Here is a 12,064-nt window from a genome sequence, read left to right as displayed (position 1 = left end):
TATTTCCAGACTATTATGAAAGACAAATGGATGAACATGGGATATGACGACGACGAACTGAAACCGTACTTAGAACCTGAACCTGATTATAAAGACCACAAGAGGATAGGTGAGTCTGCCAGTATGTACATAACACTTACTATTTATTGTTTCTTCATATAAATAATATAATTGCATGATTTACGACCACCCAGTTGTTACGTTAATTAACGTCGCGTCATATCGTGTAATGCTGAACTTGCTATACAGTTTTGTAAGCGTTGTCTTGTTTTAATGGAGCAACGGTTGGTCGTAATTAAACGATTCTTGAACTTTTCGCGTAAATAGATACGTCAGAGGATCTTACTACGTACGAGCTGACGGTCATTTTAATGTCTACGCCGAACTATGCGCAATAACGATAGTAATAGCGATAGTTCTAGGAACAGCAATTTTAGTAGTACTAACAGTAGTAATAATAGCTATAGTGGCCATAGCATTATCAGTAGTAAGATACGTCTGTGAATGCATTTCTTTTCGCACAGCAAAGCACCGGGCTTCTTTTGAAAATGTTTCTTTTGCATCATGGTTTTGGATTAAAAATACACGTGTACACGTGTACTTGTATAATAGAAATGTATATCCGTCTCTTAATCTGTTTTTAGTTTTTAATACGCGGGTATATATATATATGTGTGTGTGTATGTGTGTACAAAATATACGATATAGATATATTAACAAATTCAAGTTTTGTGTAATTATTGATGTAATAGATATCTCTAGTACGAAGCCGCGAAAAGTCGTAGTGAACGTGTTTCTTGTGTCGTATCGATCGTGTCGTCGTTCTAGTATTTTTAGTGGTTGTGACTATGCCGTTACACCTGTTTGTTTTAGAGGCCCTGGCTAGTATGGGATACACGAGAAGCGAAATAGAAGATTCCTTAGGACAAGCAAAGTACGATGACGTATTCGCCACGTACTTGCTCTTAGGAAGAAAAACAACCGATGTGAGTAGGAGAAGGATCGATTTAGGAACTTGTCGTATAAATGTATGTGAAGTTAACCCATTAAGGGCCAACGTTGCATTTGCAATTATTGTCAAATTCTGTATCTTTAACATTGACATTGTAAAACGAAAATTCTGAAAGTTCTCGATATTACTGTGCTCCATCTATATGGTCTTACAAAATTTCAAAAAATTCCAACATTTACAATACTGTGCTAAATTATTTCTTGGTCCTTAATGGTTCGAGGTGATGGACGAGAAAATATAAATTAAAATGATCGGTTGAAATATAAATTAAAATGATCGTAGCCTGAATCCGATGGTTCGCGGTCAGGCAGTTCACTGTCGCTGCGCAACATTCCACCGCAAGCTGGTTCTGGTGGCGGCGGAGGAGGCGGTGGAGGTGGAGGAAGCGGTGGAGGCACAGGTGGAGCTGTGCAGAGTCCATCGCATAGGGGTGTTCATAGAAGTATTTCCGCTAGCAATCCAAAACCAAGCAGACGAGTTTCGTCCGGTCTCGAAACGCTTCGTAAGTGAATACTGTCTAGTCAATCAAATCTCACGTTCGAGTACAGATTACTAATAAATTTACGTTCGTAAACTTATTAATAATTTACGTCAATCCTAATTGAATGTATCCTTTAATACTGTACCTATTCTCTGCTGCACTTGGATAAAAAGGAAGTAAATCTGTTAGTAACCAGATCGATATCTTATAGGTATTATTATTTATAAGAAGTATCGATTGAAATTTTAGGTATCTACTATCAATTTTTGATACTGATAAATCTTGAATCAATATTAAATCGAAAAGTACTTACACCCGTTTGATACCTCCGCTAATGTATTGATACTTCAACATACATTTCGATATTCGTGTAATACATGAATACCTATTGATATTAAATTAAGCAGTCAATTAAACATAGTGATGTAAAGGTGATCACGATATCTTTATGTAAATATGAAGCGAATATCGAATATACTTTCTTGAGATATCAAGTGAGAATATTGATATTTTCATAGAAGTATCAAGCTGGTGTCAATTATTTTTGATACTTTGGATGTAATGTTCGATTGACATTGTCATGATTCAGTATCGGTCGTTGAAATCTATCAATTGATTAAGAGATCGTTAAGAGACTATGTATGTTAGGCGACATCTGATTTAAACCGGTCTGTGTTTCAGTGAGGATTTTCAGAGATTCCTGTGCTAAAGGATTAACAATTACCAGGATATTCATAGAAAAACGATTAAACGAATGTTTTTACATGCGTACGTATCTTGTCCTATTCTTGTTTTGTAAACGATTTTTATTTCATTAGGAGCAGCACCGAGTCCAGGAAATGCAACGAACCATAATCACGCGACTGCTACGACTGGTGGAACAGTGACTGGAAGCAGTGGTAGTAATTTTAAGAGACAAAATACCGTGGATGCGGCCACGATCAAGGAGAACACTGCTCGTGTTTCAGCGAGTCGACCTTCGGCTCCTAAAAACAGCCCTGGCCAATTAGATACCAGTGAGTTTTTTTCGTTATCCTGTGACTTTTACCACCGCAATCCAACCGATATTTGTGCAATTGTTTTTTTTTTTTGCGTCGCTATACTTTTGTAAAGCTTTTGCAAAAGTACTTATCTACATCCGCTTTGGATAAGGTAATTCATGCCCTAATCCAACGTTAAATTAATTCGTTAATATTTTCGTTCCTCTTTTTTATCCTAACTCTTTCCTCGTTTTTTTTTTTTTTTTTTTTTTTTAATGTAACGTTACGTATATATATTTCTCATTTATAAACGGTACAGGAACGTATCGGTGCTATACGCTAACTGTAGATCGCTGTAATCCTAGAGAGGGTAATGAAGTCATCGTGTACATTGATAGTAATCACATTTTTTTCAACGTCTATATTACTTAACGTGATGAAGATACCATTACGAACTATTAATCTAGAGTTAAAAAGTTACGACCGTACATGTATATAACTTGAGCATAGCATCTGCTTTCTCTTTAATCCTTACCCTTATACAGAATTTACCACGCGTTTGCCATTTCAATAAATGATTAGAGAACGTTCTAAAAGATTTTGGTTAATAGACGGAAGCAGATGAGACGTTGCACACGGTCGTTTTACACGGTTTAACACACGGAAATGTGTATACACCTCGGCCAATTTTATTTGTATTCGTTGCGTTGCTTGTTTATCATTTAGTAAAGTACGCTGCTTTGTTTTGTGTTGAACTATATCTAATGAGGCTTGCAGTGACAATGTTCATTCTAGGCGTGGGTACAAGTCCTGGTGGTAGGGCATGGGCAGGCAAGAGCAACACGATGAATACAGGGGTAGGTGGTGGTCGGCCTCTTACCTCACCTGCCCCTGGTTCTGTTGGTCGACGAAGTACCATCTCCTATGATCAAGCGAAAACGTCCTCCTCATCTACCGAAAGAACCAACGACGCACCCAGGTATAGTGATATCCAGTTGTTTATCAGATTTATCGTATTATTAAAAAAATATCTTTTTCTTTTTTCTCTTGCGACGAATTGAAAGACGAAGGAATATATAGCGCAGCTTCAACGAAAAGTGGACGCTGGATCCGTACGATCGTTGTGCAATAATTAAACTGCGGATTTTTATGATATATATATATATTTAATATAATATATTTTTTATTTTTATAACTTTATATTTTGAAGAGGATAATCAACAAGTTCGCCATGCCATGTATCATATGCGATGTTGCATCGTAACATATCTTTTGACGTACACATACGATCAATATTGAATGAATTTTATTTGTATAATTATAATTATATTTATACAAATTATAATTTATTATAAATAACATTATAATTATAGTTATATAAATAAAATCCATACGTCATAAAATGCAATACGTGTAGGAGGAACGACAAAGTCTGGACAGTGAATATATTTAAAAAATAGAATTTCGATAGAAAATTGTTTTACATACTCAGTGTTATAGAAGGTATTATACTTTGGATGTTTCAAGTATTTTTCATTATGCGTACATTTGTGTACACCTTCAAATTTCCTGTAAACGCATAAAAATCCGCAGTGTAATAATGTTCTTCCTGCGTTCAATTTCAGTGTTATAAAGCTGGAATTAGTTGCCCGACGAATATTCGAAATATATATGGTCCAGTATCTACCATCGATCGAACACAAATAAATTTCGCTAACGCGCAGCCCGTGTTAATCGTATATACGTTACAGTATTCCGTTGTTGTTGACTAAACAGTAAAGTTTTCTTTGTACTAACCACATAATAGGTGATTAACTCTTACTTTAACAAACAGCCTGGAAATATTGGACGATCGATAACAAAAAAAAAAAAAAAAAGAAAGAAAATCTGTCATAATAAGCCCTAGGGAGTTTCTTTGTTTGTTGCGTTGCTCTAGCATGTTGGCTGCTGCCTGCCAATCGTTCATTGCAGATCACTTTCTTTATGGCTTGACAGATCTACCGAACAGATAGTCTAATTCAAACGTGTATACATATACAAGTGCTTGCTAAAATGATACCGAATCACAGTTACATTCACATGTCTCTTTACTCTGTTTTTTACCAGCGTATGTCTAGATTTACCAGCGTGTGTGTATAAAAACAGCCATTAACATCATCATACATACGTCACTATTTATGTTTTAGCGTCACATTCCGTTCCTCTTGCCGTAGAAATTCTCGCGTGCTAAATGTCATTGGCAACACGAGATAGAACTTTCATTATATCATCCGCCCCATAACTTCAACCTACCCTATCATACCCATAGCACACCCTGTTCCTCTAGTTTTCAGTGAATTCGATCGCGTCCTATAGAATATATATCTACATATGTACGTGTGTAGTACGATCAGCGTAGATGTTTAAACACGTGGAACAACATTCACCATCGAGTCATTCTATTCCAGAATCATGGCTCAGTCTTCTGATGGGCTGTAAATTGTTTCAATAATTCATTTTAATAATCGTTCTTTTAGCATTATGTTTGTTTGAAGGAAGTCCCAAGAAATAGATTGTAACAAACTAGACTTTTGACCATCAGTGTTTTCAACCGAGAATTTATCCGCACTAGATTAATACATCTTTCCTTTAAAAAAGTTAAATTGTAATTTTTAATAATATTAATTCAGAGTGAAACTAATCCCTGGTCAGCAACATTATCAGTTTCGTTTCAGTTTTTGCTAATATCTCGAGAACTAAGAGAACTCGACATACGCAAGAAGAAGTTCTTTAAAAAGTTTCCTGCAATACATTTAAAATTCAAGGAAATTTGGCAATTCAAATGATTACCAAAATCTCTCCTTTACAACTTTTTTCTTAGGGCTTTCTGTAAACAAACAATAATTGTTACAATACTAGAGAATTGATTAACTTCATAGATGATGCGATGATTCGGAATAATTTACTCCATTCCCCTCTGTGCCGTCCCTTTCTTTTTCTCCCAACTTTTCGAACAGTTTACAATGAAAAAAGAGTTACGTTGAAGCAACAAGGAAACATATCACGAAGAAATTCGAATGTAAAATATATGACAACCTAGAAATCGTATAAAAGAAAGAAAGAGAGTAAAGTAAAAGGGAGGAAGGAGAAGAAGAAGAAAAAGAAAGGCTAAAGTAGGGAAAAAGAAAAAGAAGTTTGAAGGGAAGGAAAAGTTAAAGATCTACGTGAATAGCTATAGAAATCGTAGAAAAAGTAGGGCCGGGCAGTTTGCTGATTAGTTTTGTACACAGCCTTGGCGAGGGCACTAGACCAACGCGGGGTCACACCAAGTCTGCGAGCATCAGCGCAGGTCACCGTTCCTCGAGTGGCGTACCCCCCAGCGACCATTCACTACTGGACCCTCAACCACGCAACGCCCACAACTCCTTACTCGCCACTGCTGACCCTCTTAGACAGAGGTACAGATCCTCAGAGCCTTATCAGCCAACCTGTATACAGTCCTCTATTAGATATGCGACAAAAGTCTAACGTACGCTCTACCGATGACCAATTATCTAATTACGCGCGTCTTCGCATCGCTTGAACCCATCAAGGGCCAACGTTGTAACGCAACATTTCATTTGCAATTCTCTCTCTCGGTCACTTTTCTATTACCAGATTTTTCATTTTTGATGTTAGGAAAATTACTGCGGAAAGACACATCTCAAAGATTCGCTTAATATTATTCTTTCATCGTTGTGTTTTCCACCTAAATATTATAGTTTCAAGAAACTCTCAGGAGGAGTATTTATAATGTTCTAATAGATATTTAGTCCTTAATGGGTCAAATCATCGCGCGTCTCGCTCGAAAGATTCGATCGGCGATCGATCGCGGTCGTCGAACTTGCTCTCCATCCGCTGATTTCAACAACAGCTCGGTAGAATTCTACGCTAGACTATTGGAGCAGCCTGCAAAACTGCGAACGATATTCGAGTATACATTTCTTTTTTTTTTTCACCCGTTCATTTATTTACTTCCTCTTCTTTTTTTTGGGCCACTAACTCTCTTAGGGTTCTACAAAAAAAAAAGAAAAAGAACTAGAATTTGTTTCGTGCGTTCGTGCTGCGAAAGAAACGTAACAAAAAGGTTGCACAACGCGTTGCTCACGACGCGAATTATTCACGTAGGTTCTCTAGGACAGTTTCTGGTCATTTATACTCGTTATAATCCCCCCTTCGTTTTATCTGACTTTTGTTTCTAATTTGCATGAACATACCACGTTGTTAGTTTTCTATTCCGATCATCGGCTTCTCATTTTATATATCTGGTCATCGGTTTTCACATTTAGCCTCAGCTACCCTGTTTCTCGCACATAGTTCTCCGCTACGATTTTACAATCACCGTGTTCACACACGTCAGACAGGCAAACGTCATGCTGCATTGTTCGCCTCCAACTTGTTTTTTGTCTTTTGCTCCAGATTAGCGGAAAACCATGATATATATACAATTTTGTATGTTATTCACGAAACGGTTTAACGTTGACGCCTCGTCGATGCGACAATAATTTGCGTGTGCCTTGTATTCGCGTATTCTTTCCAAAGCGATAGCAAATACCTCGACAAATGAAGAATTTCGCAACGTGACGATCGTAATCATATCCACGTACAATCATCGCGATATCGCCATCCTATCAATTGGTTATCATCTTGAACGAAATTTTCCGTGCATCGTGTGCATACACGCTACACAAAACACACACACACACATGCACGCAAGCACGCACGTCCGTAAGTCATTAGACACTTGTTCATTAATACAATTAATACAATTCTCTCGCATGATTTTGTTATATTTATATAGTTTATAGCAAATCTTTTAATTTTCAACAAAATTAACATACGTAATATCACGAAATATATCGATTGACTAGTCGAAATTTGAAGTCGTCGATGCAAAGAGACGAGTTTTTTTTTTTTTTTTTTTTTTTTTTTTTAAGAAAACCAAGTGATTGTATTACATCAACTATAAAACGTGGGAGTCACTTGGTGAAAATTTCAGAAATTTAAAACAAGGAAGGACAGTGCTATATTATTATATTCATGCAGTGCATTAGATAGAGAAAAGATATAATTATTATGAGATGTTAATTAAATACGTTCCCTAATACGGTACAACTAGAATACATAAAATTACCCATACATAAATTTATCAAAGCATTTCGCATATTTTTTTTTGTCCACATACTTTTGACCAACAATGTACACACGTACATGCACATACACACGCACACGCAAATGTCGATGCTCGATCCCCAAAATCGAGTCCATTCTTTCTCCTTCAATGTACGAATTGAATCGTGTGCACCGATAGAGTTAATTCGAAGGGGCAAATTATCTCGAAACAATATATCGTACGTGCAATTGCATACGCAAATAAAACGCAAACTGTTTCAGTACATTCTATACTCGCCAATCATTTAACTCTCATTAGATGAACCAAACTAATTCTGTATTGAAATTCCGCTTTCTTAGCTCAGACACTGTCGAAGCTTGTTTTGCAAGACATAGAAATAATCGCTTGCGCATTATCTACTTTTACCAATCGTCCCTCGAACCTCACCGGAAGAATATCGCGTGAAAAGTGAATATTTTATTTTTACATCCTACTTTTATTTTGCATCCTGTCTTCTGCTTCTTTTTTACGTAAGGAAACATGTTCAAAAAAAAAAAAAAAAAAATAGAAAGAAACGAAAGCGAGATCGAGTCGTTTGTATCGTTTAAATGCACAAATCTCTAGCGAAGAATCGACACGGGCGCAAAGCAAACATTATTTATATGTATATACATATAAGTACACACATGTATATACGTATGTGCACTGATAGACACACGCGTGTTATACGACAGTTTTGAAATTAATGCTAAAAGAACGATCTTTTTCCAATCAGTTTGGGTGTATCACCAAGCAATAGACTGGCAACACCTACAACACCAGCATTTCCGAGAAATGTTCCAAGTCGTAGTACGTTCCACTCTGGCCAGAATAGAGCTCAGCGAAATCATACTCAGGTTCGTAAATTTTGATATTTTTTCGTAATATCGTAATATCGAGTTTCCCGAAAGTTTAATTTTAAAGCGCTAACTTTAAAGTTTTTCCTGTCGTTGATTGTAATTGCATTAACAAGGGAAGATTTTATTATAAAACAGATACTGAGGAAATTCGTAATAAAAATATGACACTTCAACTTAAATTTGAAAAAGAAGAATATCGTACAAATACATACTTTAGTATCACTTAAACTTCTCTGAAAATGTAAATTTAGCATTTAAGTGACTTTTTCATTCGTAAATTATTTTAAAGAAATCTATAGACGAAGAAATTATAATAGCTTCGTTCTAAGACTTCTGAAATTCTAAAATTAATAGTTGCTACGAATTTAAGATGCTGAAACAAAATAGCATACTACTGATACCATAAATATTTGACCATCTTCATTTTATGCACCAATCTAGACATGTAAGCAACACAAAGAAGATCTATGGTTTGATTTAGTACCTTACGTGTATTATAATTGCTCACGAAAGTGAAACAGTCATAGGAAGTTCTTATAAATATATTATAGATGTTATGTAAAACATTTTAATATTTCAAGTTTGAAACAAATTTAAATATATGGACATATATAAAAAGTGTTTAAATAACCACAATCCATTATATCAATAAATATTCAATGCATTTAATACTCATTATATACTTGAGACTATTCGTGCAGTAATTTTTTTATCAAATGTATGATTGCAATAAATATCGTGTAGCTTTCACGCATACTCTCAGATTGATTTCAAATTGTACAAATATAATCACACTTTCGTATTACAATATTAATACAATTTCAAAACGTAGTATATGTGTAACTGTTATTTTATGACAAACTTTCGTGAGCCATTGTAAACGTTTGCAAGTCAACTACTCGTTTCTGCCCATTTACCACGTATCTTTAACATTACCTGTGTACATTTGTATTCTATGAACTTTCTAGGGTCATACGCATACACAGGACACAAATGCAATTAGCCCATTAGCGAGACCGTCCTTCTTCTCCAAGTTATCCTCGAGGTTCTCCAAACGGTAAGTTCTCTCGACTGGTTATATGTACATCGAGCAAACGGTTTCTCGTATTCGACAGCATGCTAGTACATGTACCACTGTAAAGTACCACCGTTCGTCCACAAACTATATCTCTAAGCCTCTTTAGCTTGCGATCGAAGTTCGGCCAAGTGTCTAATCGTAACAATTCGAATGGACGACAATCGATCAACCTTGTACGATAAACGATAAAATTCTTTTCGGAAGTGCAAATCTCCGACCGGTATCGTTAACACCGAACGTGAAAATCGCGGTTTTGAGCCACACTTGTCTGAGAAACCACACCCTTTCTTCGAAAAGCTAGAGTAGAAGTAAAAAAATACGAAAGTTAAAAAAAAAAAAAAAAAGAAAAGAGTGAAAGAAAAAGAGAGAAAGGAAGAAGAAACGGATGCAGAAGAAGAAGAAAAAAAAAGAACTAGGAAAAGAAAGAGACGAAAGGGGAGAAAGTGGTGTACGAGATACGTTTCGAATCCAATTCGCGTAACAGGCGTGCATTTAATAAGTACATCATTTATTGCAAACCCGGCTGTCCAGTTATTAAGACACACAACACACATCGCGCAAAGAAACGATTGAGAACACAACAGCTTTTGCAGTGGGCCTTCGATGCATGCGTAGAAATTATTAATTCCCCCGTAAAACGAACGATTTTTTGAACTTGTACTTATATATTTATATATGCTCTGCAATAGTTTTCAACGAGTCGAACCTATCGTTTTGCATGTGATATGATATTTCTGTTTTTAAGGATGCACAATGACTATGTAATTCTAAAAAAAAAAGAAGAAAAAAATTTAAAAAAAGAAACGTTTTCTACCGATACGTCTCAAGTATCGCATTTTACGTAACATTTTTCTACAAGTGTATATATATATACATATATACATACACATATATATATACGTAATATACTGCAAAAACGATATACAGTACGATCGATTAGTAACCCGATGAGCGAGCAGCGACCATTATCAGTGAAAGCCACGAAAAACGTAGCTTGTTCACAAATATATCTCGTAGTTGTATTTGTTTCTACGCCGTTTTCGCCGTTTCTTTATCCCGTAAGCATCTGCTTCTCAGGTTTCAATTGCACCCTTTTTAGTTGGACTCTTTTAATTGACCGATCTCGTTACACACCTATACATACATACGGACACGTACACGTACACTTCTCTCTCTCTCTCTCTCTCTCTCTCTCTCTCTCTATTATCTATCATCTATCTAACTACTTTCTTGACTGTTCTGAATCTCACCTGTCTTTATCTATTTTCCACTTTTCCACCGATTCCTGCCTTACTTCCCTACATATAAGAATAATGATTCATTACCGAGAAAGAAAGCATAAAGATATCGAAGTATATATTCGTCATCCATTCTGTGTCCTTCATAGCGAGCGTACCGTTATCGTATCTGCTTAATGTTCGATTGTTCCTATTTGTAAAAAAAAAAAAAAAAAAGATAATGAAAAAAATAAAATAAAAAAAAAAAAAGAACACAACCCTGAGAATTCATCAGATGAAAGTAACTACCAGCTTGGCCAGCTCGAGTTCAGGCCACCTCGCATACTCATTGTGCATCCCTTTTTTTGACTCGACTGTAGCGAGGCATATCCTTGACTTAGTACTTTACCTTATACTTTGTATATGGGAACCTTTGATTTTTGTCGCATACAGCAATCGTTTACCAATAATCCGAGAATACTAAAACCGGACAACCAGAGCGTGTTGCTATATACTGAACGCGTAGACTAGAGTAGAGTAGAGGGATAAAGCGTAGGCGATAGAACGGTTTCGAAGCGAGGACGCAAGGCCACAGAATAACGAGAGCAATCCAGAGCCTGTTCGTCTCCGCCGTCTCAGCATCTTTTTTTCTACTTTCACGATATGGTCACTGTACGCATCGTCGATGTACCGTATACTACTATAGACGCAACTGTTTCGATCAAAAGCTCGAAAAATCTCGGTCCAATTGTTGCCGACACAGCATAGCCATTGGTGCATCGCTCAAAATTCCCAAAACACGTTGGATTAATGTTATACCGGTGTATTCTATGCTACAGGACATGAGCCCGATGTAAAGCTTGACGCATCGCTCGAGCTTCGTCGAGAACGATGGCCATAGAGACGCGCGATACTTAACCGGCCGAGATGCGCCCGGGTGAAACTTTGCGCAAACGCAGCGAACTCCAGCACACGCAAGCGACCATAACGCGTCGCATTCTATTGACCTGGATATACACACTGGTGTACAGCATCCGTGTTTACCGGCTCGAGAGCATCCAGCGCGAACGAAATGAAAAGAACGAGGCAGTACGAAGTGGAATGAAAAAGAAAAGAAAAGAGAAACGAAAAAGAGGAAAGGGGGAAGAGTAACGAAAAGAAGAGAAAATGAAGTGACATGCCCCCGCGTCTCTCGCTCCGTTATTCTGTGGTGTATCGTCAAGCTTTTCAGACGTCGACAGATACTCGTCGTTAGTTTTTGAAAAA

The 12,064-nt window shown here is 36.7% G+C and overlaps 1 protein-coding gene across 13 annotated transcripts in view; it reads left to right on the top strand.

Moving 5' to 3' along the window:
* Positions 1–12,058, top strand: part of LOC122533350 (serine/threonine-protein kinase MARK2-like) — a 71,805-nt gene extending 59,747 nt beyond the window's left edge. For 8 of the 13 annotated variants that reach the window (XM_043662984.1, XM_043662980.1, XM_043662983.1 and 5 more), the window contains 9 exons: positions 10–121; positions 874–1,028; positions 1,295–1,514; positions 2,312–2,509; positions 3,251–3,452; positions 5,743–5,910; positions 8,380–8,500; positions 9,472–9,560; positions 11,638–12,058. In XM_043662984.1, coding sequence (XP_043518919.1) covers positions 10–121; positions 874–1,028; positions 1,295–1,514; positions 2,312–2,509; positions 3,251–3,452; positions 5,743–5,910; positions 8,380–8,500; positions 9,472–9,560; positions 11,638–11,644 — 1,272 coding nt within the window. In that variant the 3' untranslated portion in view covers positions 11,645–12,058. The remainder of the gene's footprint in view (positions 1–9; positions 122–873; positions 1,029–1,294; positions 1,515–2,311; positions 2,510–3,250; positions 3,453–5,742; positions 5,911–8,379; positions 8,501–9,471; positions 9,561–11,637) is intronic. The other 5 variants (XM_043662974.1, XM_043662975.1, XM_043662977.1 and 2 more) reach the window with 5 other exon arrangements.
* Positions 12,059–12,064: the final 6 nt, after the last annotated feature.

Source organism: Frieseomelitta varia, unplaced genomic scaffold, assembly GCF_011392965.1.
Source record: "Frieseomelitta varia isolate USP_RPSP 00005682 unplaced genomic scaffold, Fvar_1.2 scaffold_520, whole genome shotgun sequence".
Taxonomy (NCBI): Eukaryota; Metazoa; Arthropoda; class Insecta; order Hymenoptera; family Apidae; genus Frieseomelitta; species Frieseomelitta varia.
The sequence above is the reverse complement of the archived record's forward strand: the minus strand, read 5'-3'. Positions and strand labels throughout refer to the sequence as shown.